Raw genomic sequence first — 21,521 nt, 5'->3', positions numbered from 1 at the left:
AGGACATCTCTGCAGGTGTTCCTCAGGATAGTGTCCTAGCCCCAAACATCTTCAGCTGCTTCATCACTGACCTTCTGTCCATCGTGAGGTCGGAAGTGGGGATGTTTGCTGATGGTTGCACAATGTTCAGCACCATTCACAACTCCTCAGACGCTGAAGCAGTCCATGTTCAAATGCAACAAGATCTGGACAGTATCCAGGCTTGGGCTGATAAGTGGCAAGTAGCATTTGTGCCACACAAATGCCAGGCTATGATCATCACCAACAAGAGACTATCTAACCGTTGCCTCTTGACATACAATGGTTTTACTATTACTGAATCTCCTATTATCCACATCCTGGGAGTTATCATTGATCAGAAACTCAACTGGACTCACCACATAAACGCAGTGGCTACACGAGCAGGTCAGAGGCTAGGAATAGTGTGGCAAATAACTCACCTGCTAACTCCCCAAAGCCTGTCCACCATCTACAAGACACAAGTCAGGAGTATGATGGACTGGTCTGGATGAATGCAGCCCCAACAACACTCAAGAACCTTGACACCATCCAGGACAAAGCAACCTGCTTGGTTGGCACTGCATTCACAAGCATCCACTCCCTCCACCACTGACGCAGCACTGTGTACCGTTTACAAGATGCACTGCAGAAATTCATTAAATATCCTCAGACATTGCCTTCCAAACCCGTGACCACTTCCATCTAGAAGGACAAAGGCAGCAGAAATATCAGAATGCTACCACCTTCAAGTTCTCTCCCAAGCCACTCTGAATCCTGACTTGGAATTATATAACTGTTCCTTCACTGTCATGGGGTCAAAGTCCTCCAATTCATTCTCTAATTCCTTTGTGGGTCAACCACAGCAAGTGGACTGCAGTGGTTCAAGAAGGCAGCTCACCACCACCTTCTCAAGGGCAACTAGCGACGGGCAATAAGTGCTCACCAGCCAGTGTCACCCACATCCCACAAAAATGAAGAAATTTTTAAAAGGTTCAAATGACTAGAACAGTTATATCATAATTTACAAGTACTGTCTTGAAGAAAATGTAACTTTATAATGCCATTATAATCTAATTGAAACCTTGCAAAATGTTTGGACAACCATATCACTGTTGAGAGTGTTTGAACAAACTGAATTCGAAATGTATCAGTGCTGTTCCCCCCTCAGCACTGTCAACATTAATCTCTTTAGAATACACGTCAAGATTGTCAGTGCCCTTGGAATTTTACCTTGCAAGTCAGCTCTGCTTTTAAAATCAATGTTAACTTGCCACTGATGCACTGCTTTCTGTAACTTCCTTCACCACCAGTTTTTACGATGATCCCACAGTTTTCATGGTCATTTTTACAATCAGTAACAGTTTTTAAATTCAAAGTCTTAACTTTGAACTCAGATTCTCAAACTGTTATAGTGAGATTTAATCTCTCATGCTTTTGGATCATAAAACTGAGCATCTCGGTTGTCATAAAAATAATCACGATAGTACTTTTTTGTTGACATGTTCATTATAGCAGGTGGCAAATTTCACCACCTTTATTGTAGGATTGTTGAATTGCGTATTTGCCAATAAAGATGAGCAATTTCCTCTTTCTTCCTATATCCTTTTCACCTTCCAGCAGACATGGCAAATATATATACTTTGCTCCGTGCTGTCTCAAACGGTTTACCTCATATGATTCAGGAGCTGCAGAATCACATTCATGACGAGGGCCTTAGGTCCATCAGTAACCTCTCTCAGGAAAACGTGAGTACTCCACTGAACGATTTCTTCACCTTTATTTGTAAGATTAATAGTTTGTTCTGGGTGAACTGTTAACTATAAAGTAGCATCTCAGTTTGTCATAGGTACTGTCTGGCTTTCAGTCTTCGGAAGAATATTTTCCTTAGAAGGCGGGGTGACATCCACACAGCTTTTCTTCAAGTGATTTCTGCAGTCATAAAGGCACCCCAAAACAGTTAACATCCAGTGAAGTACTTCCAAAAAATCTTGTCACTTTTGCAGGGAATGTGGCAGCCAATTTGCACTTAGCAAGTTACCACAGTCAGTGATAAAAACTGAAGGTGCTTTCTCCCTCTAAACCTGCTTCTGTCTTTATTTCAGATCTCCGGCATCTGCAGTATTTTGATTTTATTTTAGTCCACAAACTGTAATGTGATAATGACTAGATAATCTGCATTTTATTTTGGCCATGGAGGGATAAATATTGACCAGATCACATCGAAATTTTGTTTCTTTTCCATTCCTAGCTTTATTTCTTTTGTATTAAATTTTCTCTTCAAAAGAAAATAACTTGTAGAACAACCTCCTATAGCCGCGTTCACCTTTTTAAAATTTGTTCATGGCTGGGCTGGGATTTATTGCCCATCCCCATTTGCCCTCAAGATGGTGGTGGGTGAGCTGCCTTGTTGAATCACAATAATCTGTTTATTCTTAGGTAAATCCACAACACCTTCAGAGAGGAATTCCAAAATTTTGACTCTGTGATTCTGAAGGGACAGTGATAATGTTTCCAAGTCAGGATGGTGAATGGCTTGTGGGGTGAGCGTGCATGTGGTTGTGTTTCCATGCATCTCGACTTGCTCTTGTCCTTCCAGATGGTAGTGGTCGTGGGTTTAGAATGTGCTGTCGAAGGAAGCTTGGTGAATTTCTGCCATGCATCTTGTAGATAATACACACAGCTGCTGCAGTGGTGTCAATCAAGCGAGTTGCATTGATCTGGATGGTGTGAAGTTTTTTTGATTGTTTAGATTAGATTAGATTAGATTACTTACAGTGTGGAAACAGGCCCTTCGGCCCAACAAGTCCACACCGACCTGCCGAAGCGCAACCCACCCAGACCTATTCCCCTACATTTACCCCTGCCCCTAACACTACGGGCAATTTAGCATGGCCAGTTCACCTAACCTGTACATTTTTGGACTGTGGGAGGAAACTGGAGCACCCGGAGGAAACCCACGCAGACACGGGGAGAATGCGCAAATTCCACACAGTAAGTCGCCTGAGGCGGGAATTGAACCCGGGTCTCTGGTGCTGTGAGGCAGCAGTGCTAACTGCTGTGCCACCGTGCCACCCACAATTGTTGATGGATCAGGAACTAATTTGGGCAAGTAGAGAGTATTCCATACTCCTGACTTGTACCATGTAGGTAGTGGACAGGCTATGAAATTTCAGGAGATAGGTTACTTGCCACAGGACTCCAAGTCTCTGACCTGCTTTTGTAGCACTTATATCGCCAGTCCAATTCAGTTTCTGGTTTAGTGGTAACCCCAGTGAAGGATTCAGCAGCAGTAGTGCTATTGAATGTCAAGCAGTGGTGGTTAAATTGTTTTGTGTTGAAGATGGTCATTGCCTGGCACTTGAGTGATCTGAATGTTCCTTCCCATTTGTCAGCCCTGAATACTGTCCACGTCTGATGTGTTTGAACATACTGTTTCAGTATCTGAGGAGATCTGTAGTTATTGGGTTTTCCCAGTACCTCAAATGTATACAAATATCTTTTTGTATAAGTAAGAAATGCTTTGTCCTCCGTAGGTTAAAAAGAGTGTTCAGAATCAAACTGCTGTAGTGACTATGTATGTATATAAAGATTTTTCATGTATAAAGTATATTTTTGAAGTTAAAAAAGACGGCACTTTAATGTGGGAGTGTATGTGTGTGCGCGTGCGCGCGCATGCATTTGTTAATGTGTAGCCAAAGGGTTCAATTGAGGGAAAATTTAAAAAGTTTAAGACAGAGGAACATGCAATGGCGAAGGGTGGTGATACAGATAATGATAACCAGAGTGTGACAGGAAGAAACAGTCAACAAATATAAGAGTGCACCAGCAACTAGTATAAGAGTAGGTTAAAAAACCAAATTTGAGACTGTTTATCTAAAAGATAGATGAATTGATGGTGCAAATAGGAGTAAAGAGTATGATGTGGTGGCCATGACAGAGACATGTTTGCAAAGTGACCAAAGCTGGGAACTAAATACAGTATTTTGGTATACTTAAGTTTTCAGAATTATAGGAAGCAAGGAAATAGAGTAACTCTTAATAAAGGATGAGATCAGCACAGCAATGAGAAATGATCTTCGCTTGATAGATCAATTTGTCCTGACACTGATCTCAGTATTGGTCAAGTGAAGCTCATTTCAGTGGGACAGCTCCCTCTATTCTTTTTGCCACACATTCAATTCTCTAACCTTATTGACCTTACCCCAGTCTGCCTAAGGCAGAGGCAGGAATCCAGTGATTATTATCAGGGTTTATCGGGGATTGCCTCTTCTGTTTCTCCAACGGCACCATTAGTGGCGCAACATGTAAAATTCTCTGGTTTCCTGGATAAATAAATGGGAGGAAATTTGATGACCAAGAGTGTGAACATTATTTATGGTTGTGCCAGTTGGAGTCATTGAAATATTTTTGTTACGACAAATGAAGCACAATTATCCTGAGAACTGACGACGAAGGAGATGACAACATTTCAGCTGGATTATTTTTCTGAATACATTTTCTTTTGTAAAGGCAAACGCATAAGCATCATTGAAAGCTCCATTTGTAGCTTGTTGACAGTGTAGGGAAAACATTCAAGGATGTGGCCAGGTAAAGTAACAGGTTCACATTTGTTAAAGACTTCTGCCCTAGCTATTTTGGTGCAATTTCAGCAAGATTATATAGCTTTATTTAAAAGGGAGCAACCACCTGTTTTTGCGAAGGGAAAGTAGGAGAAAAAGAATGAGCAAAACTCAAAGACAGTTGTACACCAAAGTGAAGAATGAAACAAAATGGGGGAGAACAGGAGACTGAAATCTGAATAGAAATGTAGAAAAGAATTAACCCATAAAGCATGACATTTGAAATGACTAAAGTAAAGAATTCCACTGAAGTTCAAAGGATCTAATCTTAAAACAAAGTACACTGTAAACCTGTTTGGTAAATGTGCAGTTGTAATTCCTTTCATAGTGCTTTGATAAACTTTTCCCTCCTTGCTCTGAAGTGCTAAATCGTGCTGGATGCAGATAATTGGGTTTCAGAGCTTAATATCGATTGGCAAAATAGTTGATTTTCACCAGTGGACTCCATTGGTGAGTGTTTGCAGCCTATTTGACAATATGGATTGACCCACTGATTAGGAAGTAGATGGGGTGTTGGCTTTCATCGCAAGGTGAGTGGAGTATAAAAGTCAGGAAACTTCACTGCAGCTGGACAGAACTTTGATAAAACCACATTTGGAGTATTGTGTACAATTGTTGTCATCTTATTTCAAAAAACATTTCATTGAATTGGAAGCAGTTCAGAGAAGGTTCACTCAATTCCTGGATTGAAAGGCTTATCCTATGAAAAATATTAATCCAATTGCGCCCTTCCCTATCAGAGTTTAGATGAATGAGAGGTGATCTTATCGAAAAAAAATGAAGTTCCTGAGGTGACGCGATAGGTAGATATTGGGAGGATGGTTTCTTTTGTAGAGAAGACTAGAACTAGAGGATATGATTGAAGGATAAGAGGTCTCCCATTTAAGATAGCGATAAGAATTTTACTTTCCCTGAAAATCATTTATCCGTGGAATTATCTTTCCCAGAAAATAAAAGAAGCCATAAAATCATAGAGCCATATAGTACAGAAGAGACCTGGTGGCCCATCAAGTATGTCCTGCCAAAAAGATACTACTATCTACATTGGTCCCCCTTTCCCACACTAGGCCCATAGCCTTTAATGTTATGACACTGCAAACGCTCGTCCAAGTACTTTTTAAAGTCAAGTCATTGAATACATTTGAGAATGAGTTGCACTGAACAAAAGAGATGAGGTTTTTGGGGAGCGGTCGGGAAAGTGGTTTTGAGATATGGTTAGATCCTGATTAGCCTACTCCTGCCCCAGAGTCCTGGGTTCCCGATAGAGTCCAGCACATTGTGGCCTGATGACCATGTACTCATTCTTTTCAACAGACCAGTGCACAAGAATTAGCAGTGAGGATTCTGACTGACTTACTTGCTCCTCTCACCCCCCCACCAACTGAAAAAAAAAGTGGGATAACATCTAAAACTTAACTTCTTTTGTATTACTGATTGTGGTGTTATAGATTTATTATCTGAATAGGCCATTGATGGAAGTAGCCTCAGTTTTATAAACCGAATTGTCCGGTCGTGTGTAATAATCCAGACCCCAAACCAATGGCTGTGCAGTCTTGATTTTAACTTTATTTCCTAGATTAAACTTATTCTCCTTTTGACCAGATGCCTACACAGTTTGTGGAATCTGTTCTTGAAGTTCACAGTAAGTTTCTTCAACTCATCAGTTCAGTCCTTAATGGTGATCAACACTTTATGAGTGCACTTGATAAGGTGAGTTACTTTAAATAAATCAGAATTTTTTTTTGAAAGCTGGTATCTCTGCTTTATTGTGGCTGTTAGCAGACCCAGTGTGAGTGATTTTATACTCCTGGTGGAAGATGAACAAATGTATCTGATAGTTCAGAAAACTTGGAGAAATGTTTTAAAATATCATTTTTTTTCCAAAGACAATCCTGAGTGGCATAGGGATTGAATTATGTTAAATTTCTTAAGTTAAATAAGACAGTTATCAATTGACAGTGTTTTGTACAATGCAAAGTACCTAAATGAAGATAAGAATTGCTGACATTCTCACCTTGGTCTTTCAACGTAAAAGGCCTGTTAAAATTGCTTTGAAAACGAAGCAAGAATAAAGATTTTTAAGTGTAACATGTTTAACTTGTTCAGGGCTGACAATAGTGTAATAGTGCCCTCAGGTGGTAGAATTATAGAATAGTTTTTGATTTTAAAATATATGTGTTACTGGAACAGAAGCAGCTCACTTAACCCTCCAAGCCTGTTCCGTGATCCAATGAGATCATGGCCGATCTGTGGCCAGCTCCATAAACCTGCTTTATTCCTTAATATTTTTGTTGAGCAAAAATTTATCTGTCAGACTAAAAACAAACAGCTGTTTGTGGAAGAGTGTTCCAAACCTCTACTACCCTTTGTGTAAAAAAGTGTTTCCTAACATCTGAATGTCTGGCCCTAAACATCAGAAAATTTCCCCTAGTTCTAGAATGCCCTCCAGTGGAAATAGTTTATTGTCTCTGCCCTGTTTCTTTCCTGTTAATATTTGGAAAATTTGAATCAGAACATCTCTTAATCCTCTTGAGAAAACTAGCATGATTTGTATAATCTCTCTTTATAACTTAGCCATATCTTAAATCCAAGCTGTACTATCTCCGAGGCCAGTTTATCCTTGCTAAGGTGTAGTGCCCAGATCTGCTCTCAGTACTCCCAAGTGCAGCAGTTCAAGGGGACCATTCAACAACATCTTCTAAAAGGCAGCTGGGAATGGACAATAAGTGCTGACTTAACACATCCCATGACTGACTGGAAAAAAAACCACTTGGATTTCTGTTAGATCACAGTTGAATATTATTCAACAGTTATTAAACTGTGAGAGTTTCTAAGTTTTCATGAGAATTTACAACCTGTGCAATATTTTGAGAAAGTGAATTGTGTTGTTATCAAAGACTGTAATGATTTTCAGTTCTCCTATCCAGTGGATAGTACACTTACTTGAAGGAAGTTCTGTTTAACTCAGCTTTCTAATGCAGTGCATTTACATTCAGAATCTCTGAAGTGTACTGCACAAATATTAATTATTTTCATTTATATCCTTACGGTCTCAGAGTAAGCCATCCCATCTTACATCATTTAGCTCAAAGTCAAGTGTTAGTTTGTGGGTGGATGCAAGCTCACAGCACAATCTCAAGACTGACCGAATAATTTTAATGCTGTATTCTTACAACTGAAAATGAGAGAGGACTTTTTCTCTCTTAGTTTTGAGGTAATGAAAGAGAAGATCTTTGTCACTTCTGTACCTTATTCCGTGCTGAGGATGGTTGGTTTTCTTTCCTCTGAGTTTGGCAGAGCACGTGCCATAAGACATAGGAACAGCCCTTCCATCTTCCCCACTATTCATTGAGATCATGGCTGATATGACCATCCTAAACCATGCCTTTTCCCTAACCCATGATTCCTTTACTGTTTACAATCTATCTCAGCCTTGAATACATTTAATGGTCCAGCCTCTACAACTCCGAGGTAAAGAAATCCACAGATTCACTACCCTTTGAAAGATGAAATTCCTCCTCATCTCTGACTTAAATGGGCAACCACCTATTCTGAATTTATGTCCTCAGGCTCTTGGACCTTCCACAAGGGGAAATAATCTTTTCACATCTCCCTTGTCAAGTCCCCTGGTAACTTTGTATGTTTCAATAAAGTTGCCTCTCATTCTTGTAAACTCCAGTGAGTTTTTGTGCACTGCTTCTGAAACTCAGTCAATATAGATTGTGTACAATTGAGAAGAACAATGATCAATTAGAGAGTTGCCAACTTGTTGAAATGCTGTTTGAGGAATTTGTTTTTTCTCTTGTAGGCCCTAACATCTGTAGTAAACTATAGAGAACCCAAATCTTCCTGCAAGGCTCCAGAGTTGGTGAGTATGGCAAACGTTAATGTCCACAATATTTTTTGTCCAATTCTCAACTGGCATTTTAGAAGGTTCTGGACAAGTATTTGGAATGCTGACTTACCTTGCAATCAAACTTCACAAAACAAGCCAAAGGCAAAATGCAAAAGATGCTGGAACCTGAACAGAAGTAGAAAGTACTGTAACACTCTGCAGGTCAGAGAGCATCGATGGAGAAAGTAGACTCGTGAATAATTCAACTTCTGTTTTTGTTTCTCCCAAAATGGGATGCAACATGGTATATTCCGCAGTCCCCAAGATCAAGAGAGATGTCAATTATACACTGCTTTCATAATTCAGAAACACAATTTTAATACCACAGACCCCAGAAAGACACCACATCGAATCCTTAATGAATTGATCTCATAGAATTGTGAAATTTCATGGGCCAATAAGAGCCAATTCTGCCTGTTGTGTCACTGTTGGGCGAAAAGAGCTGTCCTCCCTAACAACACTTTCTATTTCTTCGTCTGTAACCTTGTAGGCTGTGGCACTTCAAGTTCATATCCAAGTACTCTTTAACTGTGATGAGGGTTTCTGCCTGGACTGTCTTTTCAAATAGTTTCAGATCACTTTCTCCATCAAGTTGAAAAGATTTCTCCTCAGCATCCTTCTAACTCTTCTACATTTGCTTTAAATCTATGGCCCCATAATTACTGATCTCTCTACTGAGGAAAATTAATCCTTCCTATTCACACCATCTATCCCCCTCATAATTTTAAACATATACCTCAGTTGAGGCCACAGAAGGGATAGGATAATTAGACAATCACTTTTTAGTGAGATTTTCCGATTAACTGCTTATTTCAGAGATGAAGATAGGATTGTACGTGGCTGTTATGTTGCTCATTTTACACCCTGGTTGTCAGTAACCATTAACATTCATTCAGTCTGTGGGCTCACATATGGATATATACTTTCACTGACTGACATCAGTCACAGAAATGGAAAATGAACCATTACTGTCAGAACAGATGGGGAAAACATGGGGATGAGAGTGGAGTTTGTTTTTCTTTGCTTCAACTTCATGTGAAATCACTGGTGTGGTTATAACCAAATTAGTGCACAGAATATAATATTAGAAATGAAACTGGTGATGATTGATGTTAGAAAAATAACAGGTTTCTGGATATAACTTTGCTTACAGCTAGCTAAGTACTGTGACAATCTGTTAAAGAAATCTGCAAAAGGAATGACTGAAAATGAAGTTGAGGACAAACTGACCAGCTTCATCACAGTTTTCAAGTACATTGACGATAAGGATGTCTTTCAAAAGGTAAATAGCAGTTCCGTTTGATTACGGCAGGACTAGGCAAAATTTTGCATTCCTTCAACTTTAACTTGTTTGATTACAGAGAAGTTAATATATGTGAATAATTAGAAATCCATAGTTCATGATAGAATCACATGGTCATTATGTCTCCTAAAAGTATTTTCATCTAATTTCTCACTTACAATTTCTCAATTGTGTGTTCAGGTATCTCTGAATCCAAGTTTTCAATTTACCTTTTCTCCAACCTCAGTTCTATGCCAGAATGCTGGCGAAGAGATTGATACATGGTCTTTCTATGTCTATGGATTCTGAAGAAGCTATGATCAATAAGCTCAAGGTTTGTACTATGTCTTCAAAAATTAATTGAAGTATGTCTCAAATCCTGGTAGAGGTACTTTGGGGGCTGTTCATTTCTCCTTTTCAAATCTAGTTCTGGGAATGCAAAGGGCTTAGTACTCAGTAGCTAACTTAAAGCAAATAATGGAAGTTTTTTTTTTAAATGGAGTTTAACTTGACAGAGAGTTGTATGAAGAAAAATTATTTTAGGGTCTACTATAATATTAATCATTAGCTTACCTTCTACAAGAGCTTATACCATAAATATTGACAAGGTATTGTCCCATCATTTAATTTAACTTTGGAGAGAAATAGTTCAGTGCAATAAAGTCTTGACTGCTTGTATTATTTCAAACTACAATCAAGGTGACTTTGTGGGCCGTCTTTTTATTTCAGATGGCAGTGTTTTCCACTCTGTCGCCTGAAGAGTTGACAGGGAACATGTCCCTGCCGATCGCAGCAGCCCCATAACTGTTTTAGGAGGTGTTAACTGGCTGGAGACAGGAATTCGGCCCCTCGCTTGACCCTAAGCTCTGTATTCTGAGCAGCAATGAGCAGGACTGGCATTATAAGCAGTCACCAGATTGTAAAATCTGCAGTCCTGCAGTAGATGGGCCCATGTGGGCAAAGGGGTCTCATGGCAGAAAAGAGAGATGAGGCCTGTGAGGGTTAAGGGATTTACTGGAGCATCCTAGGATGGAGAGAGGATCCACAGGTGTCAGAACTTTGAAGAGGTGAGGCTCCTGATGTGGCAAGAGAGCTTTTGAGTTGAGTGAGTGGGCGGCACGGTGGCACAGTGGTTAGCACTGCTGCCTCACAGCGCCTGAGACCCGGGTTCAATTCCCAACTCAGGTGACTGACTGTGTGGAGTTTGCACGTTCTCCCCGTGTCTGCATGGGTTTCCTCCGGGTGCTCTGGTTTCCTCCCACAGTCCAAAGATGCGCGGGTCAGGTGAATTGGCCATGCTAAATTGCCCGTAGTGTTAGGTTAGGGGTATGGGAGGGTTGCGCTTCGGCGGGTCGGTGTGGACTTGTTGGGCTGAAGGGCCTGTTTCCACACTGAAAGTAATCTAATCTAATCCAATGAACGCTCCTCAGTCCACCACATGTCAAGTCATAACCTTTCTCTGAACTCCTGTCACTGGCCTCAAAGTTTTAATGCCTCAGTTAAGGGCCTTGCCTGCAAATCCACTGATAGAGGATTGTCTAATATGCCTTTATAACAATCTTTTAAAAGTATCTATATGACTGTAATAGCACACTGCCTTGAGGAAGTAACACCTCTTTTACTCTTTCTATGCAGCAAGCCTGTGGTTACGAATTCACGAGCAAGCTTCACAGGATGTACACTGATATGAATGTCAGTGCTGACCTAAACAACAAATTTACAGCCACTTTTTTAAGGCAACAGGACACTGTAATAGATCTTGGAATCAGTTTTCAGATCTATGTACTTCAGGTTGGTTCGATCACAGGTTAACTCAAACCAAGCACATTCACTCTCAATTTATCCTTTTCTGGTTATGTTTCTTGAATAGGGAAAACATATGAAACACTCTCAAATATATCAACTTAAAGAGGAGGGAAATAGAGTTTGGGTGTAAGTTTTCAAGGAACATAAAAACTGTAAAAGCTTTTCAAAATATATCAATAGAAAATGTTGAGCAAAGATAGATGCAAGTGTTTTGCAGTCAGAAGTGGGGTATTTATTGCAGGGAAAAAATAAATGGCAGAATAATCGAATGTATATTTTGGTTCTACCTTCACAAAAAAGGGCACATAATTTCCAGAAGTGTTAGCAAGCCAAGGGCCAAGAAAAGGGGGAGAACATTAAAAATAAATCAGTATTAGTTTAAAAAAAATTGCGAGTGAAAATAATGGGGTTGTAAATCCCCAGAATCTAGAGCAGTTCCTACAGATTGGAGGGTGGCAAATGTAGTCCCACTATTTAAAAAGGAGGAAGAGAAAAAATAATTACAGATCAGTTAGCCTAACATAAGTGGTGGGCGAGAAAGCTCGAGTCTGTTCCAAAAAATGTGACAACAGAGTACTTGGAAAGCATTAATGGGATTGGGCAAAGTCAGCATGGGTTTATGAAAGTGAAATGCTGCACAAAAATGTGCAGGTTAGGTGAATTGGCCATCCTAAATTGCCCATAGTGTTAGGTGAAGGGGTAAATGTAGGGGGATGGGTCTGGGTGGGTTGCGCTTTGGTGGGTCGGTGTGGACTTGTTGGGCTGAAGGGCCTGTTTCCACACTGTAAGTAATCTAATCTAATCCAATCTAAAAAATCTAATGGATTTTATTTGAGGATGTAACGACTGTAATAGATGAGGGAGAACCGATGGATGTGGCATATATGGATTTCAAGAAGGTTTTTGATAAGGTCTGACGTTAGAAGCTAGTGAGTAAAATTAGAGAACGTGGGATCTGGCATGAATTGTGAATTGGTTGAGACCAGAAGCAGAGAGTGAGAATAAATGTGTCTTTTCCCCAGTGACAGGCAGTGACCAGTGATGTGCTGCAGGGATCAATGCTTGAACCCCAGTTATTCACAAATTATAAATGACTTGGATTAAGGAACCAAATCCCTCATTTCCTAGTTTTCTGGCAACATGAAAGCTAGGTGGGCATGTGTCTTCAAAGTGGTGTAGACAAGTTGAGTGTGTGGGCAAACATACGGCAGATGCAGTATCATGTGGGTACATGTGTAGTTACACACTTTAGTGTGAAAGAACAGAAAGACATGGTATTGTTTAAATGCTGCTATATTGGGAAACGTAAACATACAAAGGAATCTGGAGTGTGTCCTTGTCTTCCAATGAAAGTAAAGGGGCAGGTGCAGCAAGCAGTTAGGTAGGCACATGGAATGCTGGCCTTCATTGCAAAGGGATTTGAATTCAGAAATAGGGATGTCTGGCTAAGTTATACAGGGCTTTGTTGGGACTATACTTGGAGTATTGCATGCAGTTTTGGTCTCCCTACCTAAGACAAGATATATGTGTCATCAAGGAAGTGCAGCCAAATTTCACCGGGCTAATGCTGAGGATGGCAGGATTCTCATCATGAGGAGAGATTCATTTGGCTGGGTATTCATTGACTGGAATTTTTATAAAATTGAAAAATGATACGATTGAAAAGTACAAAATTCTAACTGGGCTAAACAGACTTAGATGCAGGGAGGGTGTTTTCCCTGGTTAGGGCCTTGAGAACAATGGGTCACGGTCTCAGAGAATTAGAGAAGGCCATTTGCGATAAAATGAGGAAACATTTCTTCACTCAGGATGGTCATCGGTTAGAATTTGATACCACAGACGTGATGGAGGCCAGGTCACTGAGTGTATTCTAGAAAGAGACTGATACATTTTTCAGATATTAAAGGCAACAGGAGGTATGGAGAGAAAGTAGGAATATAGCATAGGGATATTAAGGTAGAGGATCAGCCAGGATCATATTGAATGGCCTACTCCTGCTGCTTGTTTCTGTGTGTTTTTGAAGCATGATTTCCCACAGCAAGTTTCAAGAAATTTTCACTGTGCAGTGTCTAAATCTTGGAGAGTACAAATGTATAGTAACCAGGCATTACTGTAATTGTAATGCGAAGGTGAGAAATTTGGTGACATGGCATACTATTTTTTGAAAGCTTTTTGAAATGTCTCTTCTGTTAAATACATGATTATTTGGAAGAGTTAATTTGCTAAGGTTGTCCAAGTTTCTTTGTTGTAAAGTGCCAGAATCAGGATTGTTGGTTTGAATTGATTATGTCAGATTGTTGTCTGCAGAGTTGTGTTGCACTTGAATGTATTCACTTGGAGCTGGCAAGGTGTTGATTTAATTCAAATGGATAACTTTCAGTTTTTTATAAATTTGTTCCAATGCTTACAATAATACCCTCAACTTCTTTTAACCTCCCATCGTGGACATGTTAGTGCACACGAATCACTGTTTGATCGAGCAAGACGTCCATTGGACATATGGGTGCTGCTCAAAGAGGCATTAAATCCTGATTGTCCAACTCATGGTATAGAAATCGCCACACCTCGAATACACTTAGCCAAAGACCAAAATTGTTTCTTGGTTGGGGAGATGTATAGTCGTCAATTAGCAGATAATGCATTTTGTAAAAGGTGAGCAAAAGCAGAAATATTGCCACTTTTTCTGAAGTGCCAAAGAATAAGGACTAATATACTGAGGGTATTCTTGCATTGTTAATGTGGTTACAACTGTAAGGGAGATGTTCCGAATTATCTTTGATGAACTTATTTAAAAGGTACATTTTCTTTGAATAGGTTCTCTGCATCTGAACATCAGTTATTTAACTTCCTTCATACTTGTCTAAAAGGTTATTTGGATGTGTTACTATGAGTAAAAAATGAGGTCTGCAGATGCTGGAGATCACAGCTGAAAATGTGTTGCTGGTTAAAGCACAGCAGGTCAGGCAGCATCCAAGGAACAGGAAATTTGATGTTTCGGGCATAAGCTCCTGATGAAGGGCTTATGCCCGAAATGTTGAATTTCCTATTCCTTGGATGCTGCCTAACCTGCTGTGCTTTAACCAGCAACACATTTTCAGCTGTGTTACTATGAGACATGTTTTGAGGTATTCCACCTTAATAAAATGCTATATAAATATATCATTTTTCTTTTTCATTATTCGGACAAGCTGCTTTCCAGCTGTACATGTAATTATAAAGGCAGCAGGCCATATGATTCCGAATGTATAAAATGTTGAAAAACCTTCTGCATTTTGTACTAAAGACAAATCAGAGAACTGTAAGACTATGATATAGTGCTAGGAGAACTGAGAGAAAAGCCGAGAGCGCTCAGGTTTATCTTTTTAAAAGATGGTATTTTACAGGATGTCTCAGGTGTACGTAGAATACGAATTTTTTTTTAACAGAGAAAGCTGAAAATTAATTGAAATTCATCTTTGACTGTAGAATAAGGGGCAAAGATTTAAAATGTTGAAAAGCACAATTAGATTGGTGCCATAAGTTGTCATTTATACACAAATAAGCTTCTGAATTGGATAAAAGAAAGTGGTTTGAAATAACTGTGATGGGAGCTGAGATGTGATGGCAAGTTGGGTGACTTACGATTACGATGGCTTTCTTCTTTATACAGGATGAATTCAATGTCTCCTCTTTGAAAAAAATGATCTTTAATATGAGATAATATTGTCACCTGTTTTAAGTACATTTTTACTCGAAATTTAAAATATTCTGAAAATTAACTCTAAATTATAACATTTACTTGCTGATTTTGATGGTGCAACTTTATTTTGTGCTTTTAATTATTTTAGGCTGGTGCATGGCCACTGACTCAAGCACCATCATCTACATTTGCCATTCCTCAAGAACTGGAAAAGAGTGTGCAGATGGTAGGTTAGTAGGTGGCGCATACTTTGAAATTTAAGGATGGAGTTAAATTGGCACATTGTCTATGCCACTGAATCTCCTGTGCAATCGCTTGTGCAGTTTAAAGTCTATAATCATTTTAAAAGTCTGTAATTATTTTGAAGGCTGTAATCGTTTTAAAGTCTATAATCATTTTCAAGTATGAAATAATTTGAAGTTTGCTAAGCTGACATTAAGGAGAAAGTGAGAACTGCAGATGCTGGAGATCAGAGCTGAAAATGTGTTGCTGGAAAGGCGCAGCAGGTCAGGCAGTATCCGAGGAATAGGAGAATTGACGTTTCGGGCATGAGACCTTCTTCAGGAATGAGGAGAATGTGCCAGGCAGGCTAAGATAAAAGGTCGGGAGGAGGGACTTGGGAGAGGGGCGTTGGAAATGCGATAGGTGGAAGGAGGTTAAGGTGAGGGTGATAGGCCGGAGTGGGGGTGGGGGTGGAGAGGTCAGGAAGAAGATTGCAGGTTAGGAAGGTGGTGCTGAGTTGGAGGGTTTGGACTGAGACAAGGTGGGGGGAGGGGAAATGAGGAAACTGGAGAAATCTGAGTTCATCCCTTGTGGTTGGAGGGTTCCTAGGCGGAAGATAAGGTGCTCTTCCTCCAGCCGTCGTGTTGCTATGGTCTGGCAATGGAGAAGTCCAAGGACCTGCATGTCCTTGGTGGAGTGGGAGGGGGAGTTGAAGTGTTGAGCCACGGGGTGGTTGGGTTGGTTGGTCCGGGTGTCCCAGAGGTGTTCTCTGAAACGTTCCGCAAGTAGGAGGCCTGTCTCCCCAATATAGAGGAGGCCACATCGGGTCCATTTCTATCTCGGGCGACCGAATCAACACGGACATTTACTATAAACCGACCGACTCCCACAGCTACCTAGATTACACCTCCTCCCACCCTGCCCCCTGTAAAAATGCCATCCCATATTCCCAATTCCTTCGTCTCTGCTGCATCTGCGGGACCAGTTCCAATACCGAACAACCCAGATGGGCTCCTTCTTCAAAGACGGCAATTTCCCCCCAGACGTGATCGACGATACTCTCCACCGCATCTCCTCCACTTCCCACTCCTCCGCCCTTGAGCCCTGCACCTCCAATCGCCACCAGGACAGAACCCCACTGGTCCTCACCTACCACCCCACCAACCTCCATATACATCGTATCATCCGTCGTCATTTCCGCCATCTCCAAACGGACCCCACCACCAGGGCTATATTTCCCTCCCCTCCCCTATCAGCGTTCCGAAAAGACCACTCCCTCCATGACTCCCTTGTCAGGTCCACACCCCCCACCAACCCAACTCCACTCCCGGCTCCTTCCCCTACAACCGCAAGAAATGCAAAACTTGCGCCCACACCTCCCCCCCTTACTTCCCTCCAAGACCGCAAGGAATCCTTCCATATCTGCCACAAATTCACCTGTACCTCCACACACATCATTTACTGCATCCGCTGCACCCGATGTGGCCTCCTCTATATTGGGGAGATAGGCCGCCTACTTGCGGAACATTTCAGAGAACACCTCTCGGACACTCGGACCAACCAACCCAATCACCCTGTGGCTCAACACTTCAACTCCCCCTCCCACTCCACCAAGGACATGCAGGTCCTTGGACTTCTCCATCGCCAGACCATAGCAACACGACGGCTGGAGGAAGAGCGCCTCATCATCCGCCTAGGAACCCTCCAACCACAAGGAATGGACTCAGATTTCTCCAGTTTCCTCATTTCCCCTCCCCCCACCTTGTCTCAGTCCCAACCCTCCAACTCAGCACCACCTTCCTAACCTGCAATCTTCTTCCTGACCTCTCCGCCCCCACTCCCACTCCGGCCTATCATCCTCACCTTAACCTCCTTCCACCTATCGCATTTCCATCGCCCCTCCCCCAAGTCCCTCCTCCCTACCTTTTATCTTACCTGCTTGGCACACTGTCCTCATTCCTGAAGAAGGGCTCATGCCCGAAACATCGATTCTCCTGATCCTTGGATGCTGCCTGACCTGCTGCGCCTTTCCAGCAACACCTTTTAAACTGACATTAAAGCCACTACTAAATAAGTCACAGGTGAGCTGAGTGCTATGAAAATAAACTTGGTGAGTTTCTGCAGTACAGCTTGAACATTGACCATGTTACAGCTCTGTGTATCAGAGGTGGGTGGCTAAACAATTACCACTGATTTGCTTAATTTTGCTGTATTCAATACGGGAGGAAGGCAGAAAGCAAGCAACTTCAGCCAGTTAGCCTAACATCTGTCATCGGGAAACTGCTGGAATTATTAAAGACACTATAGCACTGCAGTTAGAAAATCTTGACGTAATTAACAACAGTGATTTTGTGAAATGAAAATTGGTTTTAACTAATTTATTACTGTTTTTTGAGGAAATAAAAAGCAAAAAAGTCAAAATATGTCAGACATTAGTAGGGCAAGTTTTTGACCTGTATGCACTTAATGTTGCAGAACTTGATTTCAAAACAGAAGGGATAGGCTTTCCTTCCTCAGTTAAAAATATATTTCTTCTGGGTTTTTAATTTAAATTAATAGTCATCTTCAAGTTTTCATCAACATCAGTACAGAGTTTTCTAAAAATGTAATCAAAGCTAAGTTTTAGAATATTGTCTGATGTAATCATATTTTCTTTTGCAGTTTGAACTGTTTTACAACCAGCACTTCAGTGGGAGGAAACTTACTTGGCTGCACTATCTATGTACAGGTCAGGGCACAAATCAGAATACGTCAGTATCTTCATAAACATGTCTTCCTCCACAGATCCTGCCAGATTTGCTGAGTTTCTCTAGCATTTTATGCTGTTGTTTTTTAATAAACCTCTCCCTGTTCTCCTCTCATCAGAAAAGAAGATATTTATGAATGTCTCAGGACTTCTGTTTTACAGTTTACAGACGTGTCCTTTTCAGTTCTAATATATTTGCATTGATCACAATTGAAACAGACCTTGCACATTTGTGTCCCTTTGCTATTTGTGTACAAGTTACTCATCAGTTACAGTAGGGCATTTGATTCGTTGGCATTAGAAGGGTTAAAGAGAATTTTGGGAAGGCTATATTTCATACAAAGTTGCAATTTAATTCTCACTTTTTCCCAATATATCTTTTTTTTTCCTTACTAATGGCAAACATATTCAGTGGTGAATCTTGTCCTTATACTCATTGAGGTTTTATGTATAAAACCTAAAAACAAAATGTTGGAGAGGCTGGAAATCTAAAAGGAAGACAGAAGTTAGTAATTGTTGCTGCTGTATAAAGCAGAAACTTACCCAAATACGCAGCAGTTGATGGCATCATCTGTGGAAAGAGAAACAGAAGCAGTGTCTCATTGAAAGGCCATCAACCTGATCTATTGACTCAGTTTCTCTCCAGAGATGCTTCATGACCTGCTGGTTATTTCCAAAATTTTCAGTTCTTGTTGAAAAATGTCCAAAGTTGAAAAATTCCTTCTAACGTTATGGTTTGGAGGAAAAGGATATTCCTGGTCATTGTCTTAACTGTGCATGAGATTGTGAGGTTTTAACAAATTAATTTCCAGTTTAAGACACCCAGTTCCCATCATGTTCTTCAACATGTCCCATAACTAAAGGCATGCTGGACATTTGTAATGTCAGAAACAATATCTTTTTCCTGTTAATTCTCGACTTTCCAAATTTCTAATAATTATTAGAACAGACCACAAGTCTCAGGTAGTGTCTATGAGACTTATGAAGAACTGGTCCAGTCCAGTTGTGTTCACCATGGGCAGAGTGGGAAATAATAAAATTTTGATTGGCTACTGGACATGTATTTTAGAGAAAAGAGGGCCTCAGGGACAATCTTATTGGTTTGTTGGACTGTAGATAAAATTGGCAAATGATAGGTTTCAACAAGTGGATAAGTCTCCAATCTCAGAGGAATGGTGAACTGACTTTTTTTTTAAAAAGGTGTTGTACAAACTGGTAAAAATCAAATACAGGCCTTATTGCAGGAATGCCTGGAATGGTCTTCCGTGTGGTACTGTGAGACATGAACTACTCATTTTAGAAACAGTTAAATGTTGAGGTTGGTAAAAACAAGGACTGTGGATGCTGGAAACCAGATTCTAGATTAGAGTGGTGCTGGAAAAGCACAGCAGTTCAGGTAGCATCCGAGGAGCAGGAAAATCGACGTTTCGGGCAAAAGCCCTTCATCAGGAATAGAGGCAGAGTGCCTGCAGGGTGCCTCCACCTTCACCTCCACCTGAAGGGTTTTTGTCCGAAACTTTGATTTCCTGCTCTTCGGATGCTGCCTGAACTGCTGTACTTTTCCAGCACCACTCTAATCTAGAAAATATTGAGGTTGGGCAATCAGTCATTTCTATGAATGGATCAGCTAAATGGGTCGATTGGGCTCCCTCGTCTGTTTGTAATTTTTAAAGAAGGTGAACGTATGGAATTGCCTCCTGGTCACTCTATTGGGTTGTTACATTTGACCTATTCGAAAAGGAATTGGAGATACTTGGCAGAAAGAACTAAATATCTGGTTTCTTCTTTGCTGTTTAGTTTGATTACAGTGAAAACTTCACAGCTTTATGTTTTAATTTGACTAACCAGAAGGCTTTGAAATGTATTTTAGGACAACTGTTTCTCAGAATATGAAAACTTTTGGAACTAATTTTGCATTTATTTGTTTTCTCTTATGTGGTTTTTGTTCTTTTGTCTGGAAAAAGGTGAAGTAAAAATGAACTACTTATCCAAGCCTTATGTAGCTATGGTTACCACATACCAAATGGCTGTGCTGCTGGCATTTAACAACAGTGAAATCGTCACTTACAAGGAGCTACAAGACAGCACACAAATGAATGAAAAAGAACTTACCAAAACCATTAAATCTTTACTTGATGTAAAAATGATCAACCATGATTCAAACAAGGCAAGTATGTTGATGAAATGGTGATAACACCTAAATTCAATATAGTTTATTATTCTTTCTTGTTTAAATACTGATTTGGAGGAATTAATGTATAACTACTTGTTTTGATGGGTTTGAAATGCTGGAAATACTTAGCAGTCTGCGCAACATTTAATTTTTGGCATAGTTGTTCACTTTCTAAATCAATTTAGAGAAAGACTCCGATTAATGGAAATAAATGCTTTATACAGTTGGAAAGAATATTTCAGCTTCTTGTGATGGATAAAGCACAGATGAGGAAGGTCTTAATTTTCATATGGAGTGGTACTGAGTCAACTGATTCTTATGAGGTTATGTTGGGAAAACATCCCGTTTTCTCAGTTCCTCTGGACAAGGGAGGCAGGCATGGCAATGTATCCAAGGTTTCTGTTCAGTGAGCCTCCGGTGATGCACTGGTGTTAGTGACCCACTTTCTATTGATGTATTTAGGTATACTTGAGTTGATGATGTCATTTCCTGTAGTTATGCTATTTCCTGTTCTTTTTCTCGAAGGGTGGTAAATGGCGTCCAAGTCAATGTGCTTATTGATAGAGTTCCAGTTGGAATGTCATGCTTCTAGGAATTCTCATGCGTGTATTTGTTTGGCTTGTCCTAGGATGGATGTATTGTCCCAGTCGAAGTGGTGTCCTTCCTCATCCGTATGTGAGGATACTAGTGAGAGAGGGTCATGTCTTTTTGTGGTTAGTTGGTGTTCATGTATCCTGGTGGCTAGTTTTCTGCTGTTTGTCACTTCAACAAGCCACCACAGCAGCACAGAAGAACTCCGAAGAGCAGAGGAAAATTACCTATACCCCCGTGTATTCAAAAAGAACGGGTACCCAATGAATACAATCCACCGATTTCTCAGCAACAAACCCAAACAAGCAGACAAGACGCACCCAGAAACTCTAGCCACACACTCCAAATCAAAGACATCTTGGAAGTGATTGCCAGACTACTCAGACCCCTTGGCACCATGGTAGCCCACAAACCCACCAACACACTAAAACAGCAGCTAATGAACTTGAAAGACCCTGTACAGAACAACAAGCAAAACTAATGTCATTTATAAAATATCTTCCAAGAA

The 21,521-nt window shown here is 40.5% G+C and overlaps 1 protein-coding gene across 3 annotated transcripts in view; it reads left to right on the top strand.

The window, feature by feature from the left end:
• The window catches only part of cul2 (cullin 2), an 81,594-nt gene that overhangs the window by 49,034 nt on the left and 11,039 nt on the right, over positions 1-21,521 (top strand). For 2 of the 3 annotated variants that reach the window (XM_060825087.1, XM_060825085.1), the window contains exons 10-18: positions 1,621-1,745; positions 6,222-6,329; positions 8,428-8,487; positions 9,668-9,796; positions 10,044-10,130; positions 11,432-11,587; positions 15,430-15,507; positions 18,165-18,231; positions 20,214-20,416. In XM_060825087.1, the coding sequence (XP_060681070.1) occupies positions 1,621-1,745; positions 6,222-6,329; positions 8,428-8,487; positions 9,668-9,796; positions 10,044-10,130; positions 11,432-11,587; positions 15,430-15,507; positions 18,165-18,231; positions 20,214-20,416 (1,013 nt within the window). Of the gene's footprint in view, positions 1-1,617; positions 1,746-6,221; positions 6,330-8,427; positions 8,488-9,667; positions 9,797-10,043; positions 10,131-11,431; positions 11,588-15,429; positions 15,508-18,164; positions 18,232-20,213; positions 20,417-21,521 lie in introns of all 3 variants that reach the window. The other variant, XM_060825086.1, reaches the window with a different exon arrangement.

Source organism: Hemiscyllium ocellatum, chromosome 5 (genome assembly GCF_020745735.1).
Source record: "Hemiscyllium ocellatum isolate sHemOce1 chromosome 5, sHemOce1.pat.X.cur, whole genome shotgun sequence".
In the NCBI taxonomy this organism is placed as follows: Eukaryota; Metazoa; Chordata; class Chondrichthyes; order Orectolobiformes; family Hemiscylliidae; genus Hemiscyllium; species Hemiscyllium ocellatum.
Note: the sequence above shows the minus strand (reverse complement) of the source record. Positions and strands in the feature narration are given on the sequence as shown.